Raw genomic sequence first — 18,404 nt, forward strand, 5'->3', positions numbered from 1 at the left:
AGCTTATCAACTGATGATAATATTTCACAACAACATGTAACAGTGAAAGTAAATTAACTACAACAAATCACAGATTGCTTACCTTATCAGCCAGATTCACTTTCTTTTGTTCTTGCCTGCCACCAACATTTTGTGCCTGAAAAGAAAAATCAGATGTCAGTCGTTTTCTGGAGTCTGATAACAGAAAATGGTATGCAAGCACACACCTGCAGATGAACGGTGCGTGGCACATAGAGATATAGATCTGTATAACTCTACAACATTTTGAGCTTCCACTCTGCTGCCTCCGTGATTGTGGCATTACTGACTGTTAATGTATTGTCTCAGGACAAGTAGACGGAGATGGAGGGTAAGGGGCTGGGGTAGGAGTGATTCAGCAGGACAGCATCCATTCCTCTAATTCCTCTGGACTCAACTGTCACTAATATACATTCTCAGATATCCCCTCACCCGTTTGCTCCCTTACCCTCCTCCTCTCATATCTTGTTCATTCCTAACATTGTATCTCTGTTCTCCTTTCATACCTTGTTCACTCCTAACATTGTACCTCTGTTCTCCTTTCCATTTTGCTCACACTCTACTGCTTCAATTTTACTACTGTTACCAAAACAGAACTCACTATCCACCTGAAAGTGAGTTTCTGCCTACACCCACTTCTAAGCATTTTCTTCATTCTGAAACTTCTGTTATCATTATGTTTCTGGAGTCTAAGTTAGAAACAACATGGCATTAAATTATATGAAAGTGTTGGTTACAATAACTTACAGTGGAAAACATTGTCACTTGTGATGTATGAATAATGAAATAACGATTACTTCTTCTAAAAACCTGGTACAACTGTTGACAACAGACTCAAATAAATGTATAAGAACCATACATGTTCTATGGCTAAAAATACTTGCTTTCTGAAATATAACAGAAAGTGATAGCAATGTGTGTGAAGAAGAGCAAGAGAGTTTTATGATAGAAGGTTTAGTTATCGTATATGAAACATGTAAAAATAATCTGTATGCAGCTGACTGCATGAGTTGCTTCCACATGAGAAAAAATAAGCATCATTTTTGTTGGTGCAAAATACAATGTAAGTGTACAGAACTTGGTAATTCCAGACTCTTTGCTGGCTAGGATGGCTCTTTTTAGTGTCGAGCTTTTCTGGAAAGTTACTGCATGGGTTATTTAACATTTATTTTTAAATATCACATTGTCAGCCACTTTCAGTAACGAATGGTAGTGGCTGGACAATAAAGAGACTCACATTTACCCAGCTGTCATAAATAGTCGTGTATCAAGTACATTGCACCAGTTTTATGAAGCATTTGCCTGCGCATTAACTGGTATGCATAATAGGAACTGTAAGCTTAGGTAAATAAAACGTTTCTAGAAACATAAGCATAGGCAGAAGTTGTGAACTTTGTCATTAGACTAAAGTAACATTTTAGCATTGTAGCAAGACTAAAATATGAATTATCACTTCTTAAGCAGTGAGACAATGATGTGGCTTATCCCAGAATGAAAAAAGACTATAACAAAATTAAACAGTACAACAGTGTATGAACAACTAGGAATTATTTGATATGTGAATTTGATAAATATAATAGTCATGCAAACTGTTTTCCTTTTTAGACAACCTGTCAAGAAATAATATGAATTGCATATCAGTACTAGGTTTATAATGGTATGGCTTAATACACAAGCAGACATGACACACAATGAGTTTTGCTCTGCCATCTTGATAGCCTAGTGCCTATGTTGTGACTGTATAATCTGGTAAGTGAATTACTGGTTTAAAACACCTAGTATTTCACTAAAAAGTTTTTAATTTTAGTGGAATGGTTGCTTTTCTGCTGATGGAAGCTCTAAATCTCAAATAAAAGAAATGAACTGTACACAGAAGACCGTCAATTCAATCCACAATGCTTTCCTTCACACATTTTTGTCATCAGCCAAACTAGCCTATTGATTACTAATCTTACAGTCATGCTACCTATGGTTTCTTGCGCAATATTTCTTTATTGTTTTATAAGATAATAAATTTGGCAATTTTACTGTGTGTTCAGCAAATCAAACAAAACTCCACATAAAACTGAAATAGGTTTTATGTAAATAACAACTATTTTTCAGTGGGCACAATGAGAAGGAAACCACCTGCACAACTGCACTCATAAGCAAATGACAGTTCTACAACGAAACTATAGAGTAAAGGAGGCTGAACAAGTGTTGAGAATTTTCTACTGGTACTGTTATATAAATAAAGGGGAGAAATTCATGTACAGAATATGGTATAAATTAACTTGGAATATTTGCTGTTTTTCTATTTTAGCAAGTACATTATTAGTTTAGGAACAAAGAAAATATATTTGACACAGTGATTTTCAGCCTTTATTGATGAATTAAACAATATATCTGATTAGATAAGTTTTAACTTTTAGTATAATTATTTCATTAAATTAAAAATTAATAACTGAATAATATATCACTTACCAGAATATTAAGAAGAGAGAGTTCTTCTAAACGACCTTGTCTGTCTAGTGTCTGCCAGTTATTTCTTTCATGCACAGATTCACTTTCTACATGTTTGATGCCTGATTCTACAGTGTTCAGTGATGAGTATGCAAGTGAATTTCTAGGAGAAGTAACAGGAGGTGGAGTATAAGTTGCGGAAGTTGAGTCAGATGTAGTTTGAGCAACTGTGGATATGGTCTTTTCCAGTGGACGGGTAATTTTTTCTGTTGGTTTAGAAGTACTAGGATTTGGTGCTGCCAGCTGAGAAGTTGTTGCCTTTGGTGTGGTGGGTCTGGAATTTGTAGGCTTTGGTGTAGTGGGTTTAGAAGTCATTGGCTTTGCAGTGGTGGGTTTGGGAGTCATTGGCTTTGGTGTGGTTGGTTTGGGAGTTGTAGGCTTTGGTGCTGCAGTTTTGGAAGTTGTTAACTTTGGAGCAGCAGGTTTGGAAGTTGTTGGCTTTGGTGTCATAGGTTTGGAAGTTGTGGGCTTTGGAGTGGTGGGTTTGGAAGTTGTTGGTTTTGGTGTGGTGGGTTTGGAAGTCGTTGGCTTTGCTGTGGGAGGTTTGGAAGTTGTTAGCTTTGCTGTGGTGGGTTTGGGAGTTGTTGGCTTTGGTGTGGTAGGTTTGGGAGTTGTTGGCTTTGGTGTGGTAGGTTTGGGAGTTGTTGACTTTGGTGTGGTAGGTTTGGGAGTTGTTGGCTTTGATGTGGTTAGTTTGGGAGTTGTTGGCTTTGGTGTGGTTGGTTTGGGAGTTGTTGCCTTTGCTGTGGTAGGTTTGGGAGTTGTAGGCTTTGGTGTAGAGGGTTTAGAGGTTGATGACTTTTGGCTGGTAGGTTTCAAAGTTGTTGTCATGAGAGATGTGGCAATGGTCATAATAGCTGGTTTCATAGTTGTAGCTTTGGTTGTTGTCTTAATAGTTGTTACTGTGGCAGGTGCAGCCTTAGCAGTGGTCGGTCGTGAGGTTGCTGGTTTAGTGGTCGGAGCAACTGTTTTAGTTTCTACAGATGCAGATGATATGTCAATAGGTTTTGAAGATGAATTATTTGTCAGTGGGGCAACAGGAGTTACTGTCACCAGTCTTTCAGTTATGTAGGAACTTACTGGTAGTGATGTCATAGTTGTCAGCTGTCTTTTGGCTGTCACTGTCATTACTGGAGATACAGTAGACTTTCCAATAGTTGAAGCTGTTGACAAGTTTGGTGTAATATTTCCCTGTAAAAATGATAAATAAATGTTAATTTACTATGATATTAGAAGTCCAGGATAGAGTTAAAAAGTAAGAGATTAGCATAAACACACATCTGCAGATGAATGGTGGATGATGTATAGGCATACTGAAAAATTCGAAATTTGCTTTCGCTTTTGTATTCTTACTCTTTTCCCAGATTTAGAATAAATGTTCTTCCTCTCACATAATTAGACAGACTACCAAATGCTTGCCTCTGCAGCCATTTCAGCAGTCAGAGAGGGAGTCTTTGCACTAAATCTAGAAAAAGAGCAGCAGTGTGAATGCTAGTGTCTATGTCTCACCAGTCATGCATCTGTACGTGAGTAGTGGGTCTTACTCAATTTTGTTTTTTGTAGCTTCTGTTTATATCTTCTTACTAGTAGATTGTTAAAGGAAATAAACATAGTTTCAGGTTATTTGTGAAATCAAACTTTATGTAATATTGCAAGTAGGAACTATCCCTTTCCTAACATTTTATAATTTCATGTGAGTGCTGAATGAATGTGAACAAATACATAACTGACACATCACTATATTATTGAATGTGTGCAGATGACAGGCACTGAACACATCACATGACAGAGAGTATCCCCATTGTCAATATTTGAAAGTTTATTGTCATCTTTGTTTCCCGTTATCCACCATCAAGGTAGTACTTCTCTACTTTCGGCCATCTTTCCACCATTCTTCTGTAACTATTTTGTTTCAGTCCAGATTCCTTCTTCTTATACTGGTCTTGATCAAATCAATCCACTTTGCTCTGGATTTCCTTTTTGTTCTGAAACTAGGCCTCCATCATTTGTTTTGACATTCCTTTCATTCTGTTTACATGTCCAAACCATTTTAACCTACTCTTCTTGAATACATCATTCAACTTTCCTAATTCAATTTCCTTCATTTCATCTTCATTTCTCACTCTGTCTCTCCTTATTTTTCCTAAAGTTCAACTCTGTAATTTCATTTCACTAGTTTGGATGCATATATCAGTATGGCTGTACAGTATGTTTTTTACTTATGTACATTTCATTGGCAGCTCCCTTTCCCAGACTAAGCTCCTCATACCCTTGCAAAATGCATTGCTCTGTTACAACTCTGTCTAATTTCAGCCTCCACCTTTGCGTTCTGCATTATCTCATTTCCTAAATTATTCAAGCTGTCCACGATTTCAATTTCCTTCTTTTTAATGTTACTTGTTCATTTCCCTCCTGCATCTTCTCTGGTTGCCACCATAATCTTACTTTTGTACATAGGGCATTTCATGCCTCATTTCCCAACTTTTTCATTTAGTATGTCCAATTGCTCTTGTACATCCTTTCTGTTAATTTCCCACAACACAACATAAGCAGTAGGTAGCAGTAACTTCATCTTCCTTCTTCCATAAGCAACTTTTGTCTGTTTTACTATTTCATCCATCACCACGAAAAACAATAATGGAGACACCACACTTGTCTACTCCCCACAAAATTCCTAAACCAATCAGTTCTTCCTACACAAGTCCTGTATGACTTCTGAATAATCTCTCTTATTGGCAGTGGAGAGGGGGTGCAGGAGGGGGGGAATCAATTTCTTTGTTGTAAAATATGTACCAGGGAAGGTATGGCATTGGCTAATCTGGAATTGCTACTGAACATCACATTTGTAGGCAGTAAAAAGCTGCTATGACTGCCTCATCACTCATTCAACTAACAAAGTAAATTCCATATACTCAAACACATGTAAAACGATGACACTAATGTACAAATCACAAGTGCAAAAACAATTTGCAGCCAGCATCTAGAATAATATGTTTCTGTACAATATCAACATTCACAGTCAGCACCATATACCTACTGATCTGAGTACTGTAGAATCGTCCTTCAAAGCAAGAGGTATATGAAACTACTTTGCAGATTAAAAATGTGTGCCAGACTGAGATACAGACTTGGAACCTTTGCCTCTGCCGTGAAAGAAAAACGTCCCAAGTTTGTATCTGTCTGACACATAATTTTAATCTACAAGGAAATTTCGATCAGCATATGTTATGCTTAAGAGTGAAAAATTCATTCTGGAAGAATTACATTCTATTCACTGTTATGCAAAACAAGCAAACTTTCAGACATTAACTTATAACTTCACAAGACACCTTTTATTTTGCATGTATTTATTTTAGTAATTTGTTTTTATTTATGATTTTATTGTAACAGTTAGTTGTTCGAGATTACCAACATACAGGTACTTACCAGAACCCTCGAAATCAAGCCTCTAATACTCAGCGGGGGTGATGGTGATGTTGCTGGTTGTGACAAGAATCTTTCTGTGGTTACTCTAGCACTAGTAGTTACTCTTTCTTTCATCATTGGCACTGATGATAAAAGTGTGCTACCAATCCTTTCAACTGTGGATAGTTTGCTTGTTGATTCACTTGCACTGATCACTGGGGTTGTCATCTCTTGTGGGTTACTGATGCCAGATAGAATGGTAGCAGCAGTCTCAAGTTTAGGTACTCCACGCAATATGTTGTCTGTGATCTGGGATATAGTCATGGTTGATGATGACAATGGTAATGTTGCTTCAGTACTGCTCACAGTTGATGAAGGGACTGTCTGAGCATTTGTTTGTATGGGCAACTGTGTAGCAATGTTCAGTTTTTCAGTTTTTGTTGAGGATATGCCATTGTCGGTGGTCTTTTCAACAAGATTTTGCTGTCAATATAATGAAGAGGATTGTTTTAGAAAAATTAAAGATTCAGTTATACATTTAGTAAAGATAAATGATTTAATGTTTAAAGAGTACAAATTGTTTTAACTCATTCTTTTAGCTCTTTTTTATAATTTTTTTTTTCAAAGTTTAATCCCCACTGAACCAAAGCAAAGTGTTATCTATCAGTACATCCTTATCACATTTTAAATCATTACATCCCATGCTAAGGGATCAGTTTAACAGCCACTGTTTTATCACAAGTAGTGCTTTTTATAGATGATGACTAGCTATTGTGTTAATAGTTACAGTAGTATCTGAAGGTTATTCTAATCACACATTTTTATATTAAACAGTATGGGAAGTATAGATTACTACTCACCATGTAAAGGAGACACTTATTCACAGACAGAGACACAATGAAAGAGACTTACAAAATATTAAAACTTCCTGGCAAAGTCCTTCTGCAGTAGAAAAAATACACACATTCAAACAAGCACAGCTCTCTCTCTCTCTCTCTCTCTCTCTCTCTCACACACACACACACACACACACACACACACACACACACACACACACACACACACACATGGCCACTATGTCAGGGAGCTAGAACTGGGATCCCAGTGGACAATGGATTGCTGCTTTCTCAGATGCAGTCACAGTCAGGTCCAAGCACTCTGAGACAGTGGTCATCTGTTTGTGAGCTGTACTTGTGTAAATTTCCTTGTGTGTGTTTTCTACTGTAGAAAAAAGACTTTATCCAAATGTTTTAATATTTTAGCAGTCTTCTCCATTGTGCCTTTCTGCAACTCAACACCTCCTCTACATGGTGAGTAGCGATCTATCCTTTCACATTGTTGTTGTTCAATCCTGGACTTCCCAATGTTTAATAAATTCAAACAAATATGAACTGCTGTCATGTGAGCTTTGGCCATCACCAGGTGTATATTAAAAATTTTAGATACTTTCTTTTTAATGCCACATTGATTTTTTCTTATCTTCCTACAAATTCTTGTACATAAAGCTTCATGTTGATGATAAATTTCACCACTATCTCACCTCTTTTACAGAATCGTTTACCAATTCAATGAGTTATTTTATTTGAAAACATTGTCTTTAAACTTTTCCTTCCATTCACATCTGACACTTAACACATAACAGACTGCAACGGAATATGAGTACACTGTACCATACTGCTATGTTGCTTGTTGTTTTATTAAATTTGATCAAAGGCAATGTCAGCTGGATGTTCACTTAAATATTTGCAGTGAAATCAGCTGTCATAAACATACTTGTTTACTTGCTAGTGTTTTCAAACAAACCCTCCTGGCTCTCCTTATCTCAGGGTCTACAATATGACAACCACACAAATTGTATTATGAAAGATGCTCATTCACTGTATTCAGAAAGCAGACACTAAATGCATATTTGTTGTCACACTTGCAGTTTGGCTTCAGGAAAGTTTCAGTAATATGAAATTAATTTATTCTTTATGAATGCGGCACTTACACCATTCAGTGAAAAAAGGCATCTCAATGTACATAAAATGGTATATTCTTGCTTGATTGTAGCTCTGTAGAATTAAATGAAAGTTTATCAAATGTTCCATTCAAATTAATATATTTGAGCAAAATGTTTTCCCAGCATTAATGAACTGTAAACAAATATGAATCCAAGTGAAATGCTGAAAAGCTTGGGGTAATGCAATATTATGTTCTTGATTCACTGTATTTCTTATTACATATATCAATGATATTCCACAAATGGAAAGTCCACGATGGAATAACAACAAAATGAAAATGGAATAACAACAAAATGAAAAGGATAGCCACCACATACAGGAGGTGTCAGGACACAGATGGGCATAATGAAAAAGACTGCTAAGTATTTAAGTTTCTGGACAAAAAAAGTCTTCAAAACACACACACACACACACACACACACACACACACACACAGAGAGAGAGAGAGAGAGAGAGAGAGAGAGAGAGAGAGAGAGAGAGAGATCACGAAAGCATAACACACACACATGGCCACTGTCTCTGGATGCTGTGGCCCAAGTGACTGGAGACAGTGGCTGTATGTGTTTAAGTTATGCTTGTGTGGATACATGTGTGTGTTTTCTGTTTCAGAAGAAGGACTTTTTTTAGCAAAACCTTAAATGTTTAGCAGTCTTTTCCACTGCACCCACTTACCCACTTGTGACTTGGAACCTCCTCTATGTGGTGAGTAGCAATTAGCCTTTTCATTTTGTTGATCTTCCACTAAGCAATATACTTTTTTGAATTCCTGTGTTGCCTTGTACATTATGCTACAAAATGGAATCTAGTTTGCAACTAATGAGATACATACGAAGCATTTAAACTTTTTTTTATATCTCACTTACTTGTTACAAGGCACTCACATTGTACATCTGACTTCCCCTACAGTGATCAGTTACATACAGGATAATTTTCTGAGTTTTTATGCCAACACTTGTACTTCTCATCAGCAGACATTTCACTGGCACAAATGCAAAGCATTGGCAAAGTGTAGTGGGTAACATGATGTTACCACAGACAAGTACAGTATTAACATGTAGGTTGACTATCAACAATTTCTTGTTAATGTTTAGATACAAATATCATTAATTTGTTTTCTTTGATATTTTGGTTTGGGGAAATGGAGAATATGTAAGTAACACAGTTTACATTGAATTCATACAGGTCACCATACCAGCAACAGTAAATATATATATATGGCTGAGGATAAATGAATAGTTGCATTTAAGGTTAAATTGATAGCAGCTATGAATGATATTCTACTAGGCAAATCTTGCGTAAGGGGATCTGATGACAATCAGCATGGGTCTGATAACAGCCAAAGGTGAACAAGATCCATTTCTGTATGTGCTGAAGTAACACTTGGGGTTCTGTATACATTTGGAATCAAAAGAACAAAACACAATGCTAACAGGGACAGCAGCTGAATTAGAATTGTGAACTGTGCTTCATGTTATACATTTCAGTCAATAGTTCTGGCTCATAATGTTACTACATGCTAACACAACTCCCATCTCTGGTGACAGTATAATTCTGGTAATGGTTATACACCTGCTGCAGATCACTATTCTTTGATAATGCAGGTCACTGGTGCCAGGAAAAATTGTACAATGAAAAGTCATTTACTAGAAAATTATCCACAGCTATGAAAATCTGCATAATTCGCCACATTAGAACTTCTTCATACTAACTTTTTCTTGAAATAATATCACGAAGAAAAAAATTACCAGTAGTGCTATTGGCTCACTTTTAGTTGATAATTAAGGAATTAATTCCATCAAAGAAACTGCATTTACATGAAATTCTCAAGTTGGTGTGTTTCTACAAAATTGCTATGTGGCCTTGCATAATTTTAATCCTTCAAAATGTGAGTCACTCATATTTAAAACTTATTCCTGACAAATACAACAGTCTTATGCTCTCATAATTGTATTTGTTACACATTAAAGTAGACAGTTAACTTTGTGTTTATAGCATAATTTTAAACCCATAGTTCCTGTGGCACTCATGCAAAAATTATCAAAAGAAGTAAAATATCATGCAGTTAACATCATTCTCTTCATTTTGTACCATACTCATGCACAAACATGCATTAAACTGAAATTAATAACAATGAAAATGAAACTTACCTTCTCAGTAACTGGTTTCCATTTATATACTATCTTTGTCGTACTGGAAGTTGCTGGTTCAGGTGTAACAATGAACAGGGGGATAGATGTTGATGTTGAAATTTCCTACAGTAATTTAAGACTGTTACTCAACAAATTAGATACATCACATAACAAAAAGAAATTAGAAAGCAGATGAAATAAGAGGAAAGACAGCAGGTGGTCAAAGTACAGAAACATAAAAACACTTTAATCACTTTTTAATTATTTCAGTATTTCAGTGGAATCTGATACGTGTGTCCTACCCTTAGAGCACTTCTGCTTATTACTTCGTTTTTGAGCCATGAAGAAGTTTTGAAATGCACAATATACCATATTATTCCAGATGATGAGCCACCAACAGGGCAATTCAGAAGGATCCCTAGTGCAATCTGAGATTTTTAAAGCTAAATCAATCAGTTACGACAAAGAGTTATCGGCACAAATATCCAATCTGATCTTTGTAGGAATCAACCTGCTTCTTACACTTGCCACGGTGTGCAAAAGAAGAAAATTTCTAATTTTTTCACCACTAAATATATAAATAGAGTAGATTTGGATATCAGTATAAATGTAACACAGTTAGAAATAATGAAATACTGATAGAACAATGAGACACTGCAGACTGTCTATAAAATAAATTTTATACAAACATTCTGTAATACACAAACATTATATACTGCTGTTATGGAAGTTGCTGAAATGAGCAAGCTTCCTACAAAACTGAATTCACTGGCCATATACAGTATTTGCAAAATGAAGTGAACAGTCATATGTATGACTGTTGGTTTCTGTGCCATGATCTTCAACTCGTGATTAACAATTTTCCTAATTTTTTGTCTGCTTGAGTAGATGGTATTGTCAAAGATCCACCCCACATTGCTGGTGGCAGACAAGAGTTGAGCTTATGTACAAAGATTAGCCTATATGTGCCTGTTGCATCTGGTTGTAATGCTATGGATCTCTCTTTCCTACCTGCGATGGTCATTCACTGTAGCACAGGAATCCAGGATCAATTTACCTCGAGGCTTTCTTCTTTCTTGTTGAAGCTTTTGCGACATTTGTGAATTTCTGTGGCTTCTCTAAACAGATGGGTATGGTAACTCTTCTTCACAGTGAGAACCTGTGTGACAGCAAATTTTAATATGTGGTTGGTTACACAGTATGTGCTCTGCAGTTGCCAATTTCGCCACTTGCCCCAACCAGCAATACCATTTCGATTTGATAATTCTGGTACTGATGGATCATCCAGTCATTGCAACACAGGCTTTCCTAAATGTACATGGTATGTGGTATATTCCCAACATTGCCAGAGGGTCCCTTTTATCCCTTTCCTCTCTGATTTTCTTGGTCCATTTTGGAAATATTTTACATGCTCTGTTCACGCAATATATGGACAATTCTGCCCATAAGCCCAAGAATGTATGGCAGGAAAGCTGTACCCAACATTTCTCCATCTAGTGTGTCACTTTGAAAAGTGTTAGGTTATGCGAAACTTCTTATGCAACTGATGGAGTACCCACTGCCCCTTAGAACAAACTCCAGATGTTGCCCCTCGTGTCTGAGGTGCTGTAGCTCACATGTCCATCTAATACACATAACAATCATATTAATATATTATAAGCATATGACTTTTTGCCTTAGGTGATGATCTGACAGTTTGTTCAGATATGAGTCCATGTGTGTTTGTTTTCAGAACACAGTGTGGTCCAAGTTCTCACCATTCTTGTAAGCAGCGCTTCTAGAAAAGACAGAAGTTGATCCTTTGCTATCTCAATAGTAAATTTTATGTTGGCATAGACACTGTTCAGACGTCTTAGAAATTCACTGAGCTGATCCTTGCCACATTTCCCAATGACAAAGGTGTCACTTATGTAACTTTACCGCATCTTAAGTTTACAGGGTGCCAAGTCCAGTGTCATCATTAACTAAGCCAGAAAAGAGAAATGATTAATACACTTGTAACATGTGCAAGATGAATACATGAGCTGCAGCACCTCAGATGTGATGAGCAACTCTTGGAATGCAATCTGAGGAGCAGTGGACACTCCATCTGCTGCATAATAAGTACCTTATTTTCCAGACTATAAGACGGTATGAACTATAAGATGCACCTTAATTTTTAAGCAATTTTTTAAGAAATAACATTTTTACCAATTTTATTAGTAGATTGCAGCCAGACTAAAAAAAATCTTAGTTTATAAAACTGAACTGACATTTAAAATCCTGAAAATTATCATCTTCTTGTTTTGGTCATCTTGTATTCATCCTCTATTTACACATTTAGTCTTCCTTTTTTTTTCAGTCTTCTTTACTAGGCCTTCAATCACAAATGGTTTTTTCTGGTGGTGGAGAGCCAAAATGCCGCTCAGCTGCTCTGTTTCCATGTTCTTCTGCACAAGCTATTACTTTCAATTTATAGCCCACATAATTTTTTTAATCATAAAACTAGCTACTAACAAAAATATTTCACTGTTACTGATAACACAAATCATTTTAAATTCAAGTTCACTGGCACTGTAGACTGCAAAGACACATCACAGGCTAGACAGTGTTCTGGGTTTGTGATGGCAGAGTGGGAGGAAGACAGTGCTAGCAAGCTTGTGAACCCCCGCGACTCATGTTCGTTGCAAACATGGTGTGAGACTGATCACATAATAAAATTTGCTGACACAGAAGTTCTCACTGTGAAGAGGAGCTACAATGCCCACTTCTTCAGGGCAGCCACAGAAATTCACAAACATGGCAACAGTTTCAGCAGGAAAGAAGAAAGCCTCAAGACAAACAGATCCTGAATCTCCATGCTGCTGCAAATGGCAGTTGCAGGTAGAAAGAGGAGAACCATAGTGATAATGACCAGGGGAAAGCCCTCAGACTTTAGCGCAATAGGTTCATATCTCAGCCCATTGTATCGACTCCAGTTTGCCACTGGCAATGGAGTATGAATCTTTCACAACATCAACCATGCGTGCTGGCAAAACATAAGAAAATTTGCTAACAAATGTCGGCTGAAGATCCTGAAATATAAGCCAACAGGCAATACATAAATGAGCGCCACAAAAGACTCAATAATTTAGTCATATGTATGTTCAGTTCAGAAAAAATATTACATGAACATGAAATAGGAAACATCCTGAGTAAGATCTTGCACATCTTTCAAAAATGTACCCTCTAGTTACTTAATGTGACCACCTCTCAAAAGCTTGAATAACCATCTTTTGCAGCATAGACCACTGTGAGATGTACAGAAAAAGAGTCAGTAAGGTTCTGAAAAGTACCAACAGGCATGTGGAGTGATGCCAACTCCACTGCCGTGGCCAGTTGTGCTAGGTTTCTTGACTGAGAATCCACTGCAAGAACAGCCCAATCAAGCTGGCCCCACAAATTCTAGATTTGGTTTAACTCTGGGGAGTTTGGTGGACAAGGAAGTTTGGTAAATTCATCCTAGTGCTCATCAAACCATGCACATTCAATGCAAGCAGTGTGACACTTTGCACTGTCCTGCTGGTAGATGCCATTGCACCGAGAAAAACCAAACTGCATGTAGAGGTGGTAATGGTCCCCAAGGATAGATGCATACTTGTGTTGATCACTGTACCTTCCAAAATGACATGAACAGTTTACAAACTCAGCCATTTTGGAAAAAATTCCATCCCTGGCCCAAAAGCCAATGACAGTACCCTTTTGAACATCAGATAAATCGCCCCACTCCCAAATTACAACAACAACTGCACTGTTTTCTGCATCCCACAGACATGCTTTGTACATCATCCACTACTACTGCTGCTGCCTCCTGCTTTCTGTGAGTAGTTATTGCACACTGATGTCAAACATAGGTAGTTATTGCACACTGATGTCAAACATAGGTAGTGGTCACATTAATGTGACTGGACGATGTACTTAAATATTTCAAGAACTTAGTCCCAATAAAGAATATAGCTATGCCTTTCTCGTTTCTCTTTTCATTCAGTTACACTTCATTCTATAAATAACAATAAGGAGAAGAACATTAACAAATACAGAACTAATTAAAAAATTATGAGTTGTGTATTGCATTTTATTCTGAAGTCGAGTAAAATAGATTTAAAAGTGTCTCATTAAGCAAAGTACTTGTTTTACTTTATTTACACTTAAAATAAATGTGAATGAACTTCTTTTCTAAGAGACAAAAGGGATATTGCCTGAAAAAACTGCTTGTTCATCTCTTATATTGTTCTTTTGTGATTTTTTAATTGTAAGAATACTTGTAAAAGGGGAAAAATGTGTATATGATTTTACATACAATGCTGTGAGATACAGCACCAAATAATTTCTGCATATTTGGCTTCACCAAACACTAATTTTTGCCATGACAAACTGGTGCCTTGTCTTGAAGAAAAAATGAAGTGTATGGGTAATGTACGTTTATATACTTTTGCGACAGCAGTCAATTTTTATAAATTTCTTTTGGGTCAGAGACAGCTATAAAATGATATACCAACATTTCAGCCACTACTGTTAGTGCTAATACAACTGTACATTATTTTAAAACATGCTGCAGTCTTCAAACAAGAAGAAATTTGTGGATACATGAGTAATTAATAACTGTCTTCAGATAAAATAAATAAATTTAAAAAATAATCAAAGCATGATACACCACATGCTCCAAGAAAATTTTAAACTATGAAAATAATCCATACTAAAGCTGCTACTTTCTTCTAACTTTAAATTCTCAGCAAATATTCTCTCCATACGACACCAAAACTACTTTTGCAAACACAATTTAACCTCTTTCCTTCCTTTCTACAAAATGTCTATATTTGCAAGTCTGCGTATGTGCAGTACATCATCTGGCATCCAGTCATCTCATATCACCCTACACTGTTCTTTAAATACTGGGTTGTATATATTGTTAACGTCAAACAATGATTTCCACAAGGGAAGAAAAAAATTTCTTTGCTTCTCACAGAAACTTTATTAACTAAATTGCAATTTTGCTTTCATTATGTTGGTACTGTTGCACAATGACATAAGCGAGATGATAACTTTATTCATTAAATAATTTTTGTGGACCTAGCTTTCAACAGTTAACATGTTATGTATGTTTCAATCAATACTAAACTGGATGACCATGATGTTGAACAATTCATTTTTCAATGGCAAATCACAAATGTAAATTCATCCAAAGTTGGACAATATTTATGAGGAAGCTGCTACATCATTTTCACCACTTATGAAATGGATGGTCCTGCTGAACATTGTGCACATGAATTAAATCTCAAAACTGCAATCACAGATAATAACATTAATAAAATTCACAATATTATACTGAAACATCTAGAACTAAATGCGTGTGAAACAGCTGAGGCCATATCAGCACAAAGAAAAGGTACATTTTATGTGGAGATTTAACTATGAGAAAGCTTTGTGTGACTAAAAGCAAATGTGAAAATAATATACTTGGCAATGTATGAACTGTTTTAAAAAGATTTCTGTAGATTTTATGTTTCACTTTGACACTATGGATGGATTCACCAATTAAGACATCAAAGAAGTGCTGGAAGCCTGTATCCTTGTACCAAAGAAGACAAAATTTATTTTATCTGTCAGAATAGTTATGATCACTTTTATATGGAATGCAAAAGGGGCTTTTTTATTGATTACCTTACAAAAGGTAAAACAGTAGCTGGTGAACACTACAAGTCTTCGACTAACTTAACGAAAAATATGAGTAGAGGCCCTGAACACAAAGGAAAAATAACCATCTTTCCTCAGGACAATGGATCTGCTCACAAAAGTACTTTGGAAATGAGAAACTGGGTTTCTGCAAGGATTGTTTCATCAACCATGGCGTCCTCAGACCCCCTATCTAAGTTCACATCTGGAGAAATTGGTAGCTGGGAAATATCTGTTGTCTGATGGCAGCAGTAGGTAAGTATTTTGCGGAACTTACTGAGAAGCATTAGAGTTGTGGATGTTGCACAGTAGAAAGAGTTGATCCACAATTGGCTAAAAAGAGCAGTATATCAGAAAATAAGTGCATATTTCATGTAAAACACATTTTCTTTCACTTACAGGCTGAGCATTTGCTCTCTCTCATATCACTCAACCCTCAGTAAATTGTACAGTACCTACAACTTTCATTTTCTTTCAGATTAAACAAATAAGATATCTGGGCCCAAACTCTGTCTGCTATTGGATCTGGATGACAAAAGGTCACAGAAAAAAGAAATAAAAAGAGAAATGGAGGAGCTAAGAAAAGAAATTGAACATTCATTGGTGTGATCAACAGACAAAAACACATCAATTGCCAGGAATGAGTGGCCAACAATGTAATCCTTTCACTGACAAAACTGTAAACAAAATAAACTAAACTGCAAGAAAAGACACATAATAAAAGAACTAAACAACTGCTATTTCATTCTTATTAAATTTGATCATCTCTGGTCAGTGTATCTGCTACGAACTTTAAAAGCAGAACAGAAAGTTGTAATTTAATGGTCCATTTATTACACTGTCAATCTTTCGTTTACTAAAAGACTGCATTACAACCTGCCAGATTTCAATATTTGTGACAGTTATCACAAACAACAGAAGGAGAAGGATCTTGGCACAAAGTCAGTTCTCAAGTTGAGTTAATATCGTAGTTTAAAATTTTACTGAGATCATCATACTGAAGGAATTTATAAAATGCAGTAACTGTGGCAATAAAATATGGTAGGAGAATAAATGTTCATGAGTGTATGTAATTACACATTCAGTACTGTGTGTGATAGACCAGTTGAAACAAATTCTTGAACAGAACTTCTCTCTGTGTAATTATTTAACCAATTCAAGAGTCCTAAATGTGTATTTACTTTCAGTTTCATTATTTACATGAATTGTCTTCTCTAGTAGTCCCTGAAGGATCATCACACTCTGGCAATAAATGTAGCTGAAAAAAAAATTCTTGTTACATACATCTTCTTAAGCTGGTCAGATACAGACCAACAATTATTCAGACTCACTGTAATATATTAATGTCAAACTCTGGTACTTAATATGCACATACAATAATGTTAGTAAAATAACTCACAGCAAAAAGAGAGTTGCTGGTAATGTAGTGGAACTTGGGCTTCTCACTCGTGGAGCTGGACCAATAGTTGCTGTATTTGGAGCCCTGTATAAATCATAGCTTGGTAATTTATCATGCAGTGTTTACTGCTTCTTTTCAAAAAGTTGAAGTAAAAGTAGAGAAAGTAATATTAAAACACTTGAGATGGAATGGCATCACCTACTTACCTATGCCCAAAATAAGAGCAACACTTACATGGCTTTTTATACAAGTTGCCCTTTCCCCAAGCACCTATTCTTATCAAACTTTCTGTTGCCTGGTTCTTACTTTTTATTTCTGTCAAAATGAAATCTTTTAAAAGACCAAAATTTCTAATTTATATGACTGCAAACATTCCTCCAAATGTTTTTGTTTAAGTAACTTATTTTTTCCCTTTGACGTTTCATCTATGTTATCTTCACTGCACTCTGATTTCAACTATTGATTATTAGCTTAATATAAAAAAGGACCAAAACATTTTTGCACCACCTACATATTTGCAAATGTCTGTGACCTTGTATTCAAGGTGAGCAGGTAGTGAAAGAGTAATCAAAACCTGCTACTGTGTGACATTCCATACCACATTTCTCTACCTCGTGTATTGCAACACACGAGTTCGCCTTGATATGCTGTCCACACAGTAGTCAAGATGTTGCTGCCCAAGCCTAAGCCACTCATTGACAGATGCCATACTGAGGTCATCCAGAGTGTGAGGAGGGTTGGTACCTGCAATGATGCACTGCAGGTTTCAGCTAGGCCCAATAATACTCAGTTGGGTCCGCATTAGCAGATACTTCAGGCCATTCCATTTGACTGATTCCTGTTTCCTGGAGGAAGGTGTTCATGGGGTGGTTGCAGTGTTCTCATGCACTGACCAAAATCTTCTCAGTTTTCAAGCCATGTCAGTTTGAATAAAATGCTCAGCTTTCAACAGCTGTCACCATCATCAGAAGTAAAAAATGCACTAAACACCAGGGCAGTCACAGTGCTCTATTTATACAGGTATGATAACAGCATCTGGGACTTACACAGAGGGTCGGGAGGGTTAATAGGCAGGTCATAGCAGCTCCTGTCTGCTGCAGGACTGGGTAACAGCAGGTGGCACAAGGTGCTGACACCACGTTCGAATCTAACACCCTCACCTTCCAATAAGTGTCAAGCATCTGTCTCTGCTTCTACTAAATATTCAAAGCCTGCAACCACGCCCTACTAACTGGTTACCCCTGATCTCAGTTAAAA

At 36.5% G+C, this 18,404-nt stretch overlaps 1 protein-coding gene across 3 annotated transcripts in view; it reads right to left on the reverse strand.

Moving 5' to 3' along the window:
• The window catches only part of LOC124605502 (mucin-17-like), a 208,214-nt gene that overhangs the window by 128,028 nt on the left and 61,782 nt on the right, over window positions 1–18,404 (reverse strand). For 2 of the 3 annotated variants that reach the window (XM_047137232.1, XM_047137231.1), the window contains exons 4-8: window positions 17,148–17,231; window positions 10,076–10,180; window positions 5,947–6,408; window positions 2,482–3,711; window positions 83–136 (exon numbers count right to left, since the gene is read on the reverse strand). In XM_047137232.1, coding sequence (XP_046993188.1) covers window positions 83–136; window positions 2,482–3,711; window positions 5,947–6,408; window positions 10,076–10,180; window positions 17,148–17,231 — 1,935 coding nt within the window. The remainder of the gene's footprint in view (window positions 1–82; window positions 137–2,481; window positions 3,712–5,946; window positions 6,409–10,075; window positions 10,181–17,147; window positions 17,232–18,404) is intronic. The other variant, XM_047137234.1, reaches the window with a different exon arrangement.

Source organism: Schistocerca americana, chromosome 3, assembly GCF_021461395.2.
Source record: "Schistocerca americana isolate TAMUIC-IGC-003095 chromosome 3, iqSchAmer2.1, whole genome shotgun sequence".
In the NCBI taxonomy this organism is placed as follows: domain Eukaryota; kingdom Metazoa; phylum Arthropoda; class Insecta; order Orthoptera; family Acrididae; genus Schistocerca; species Schistocerca americana.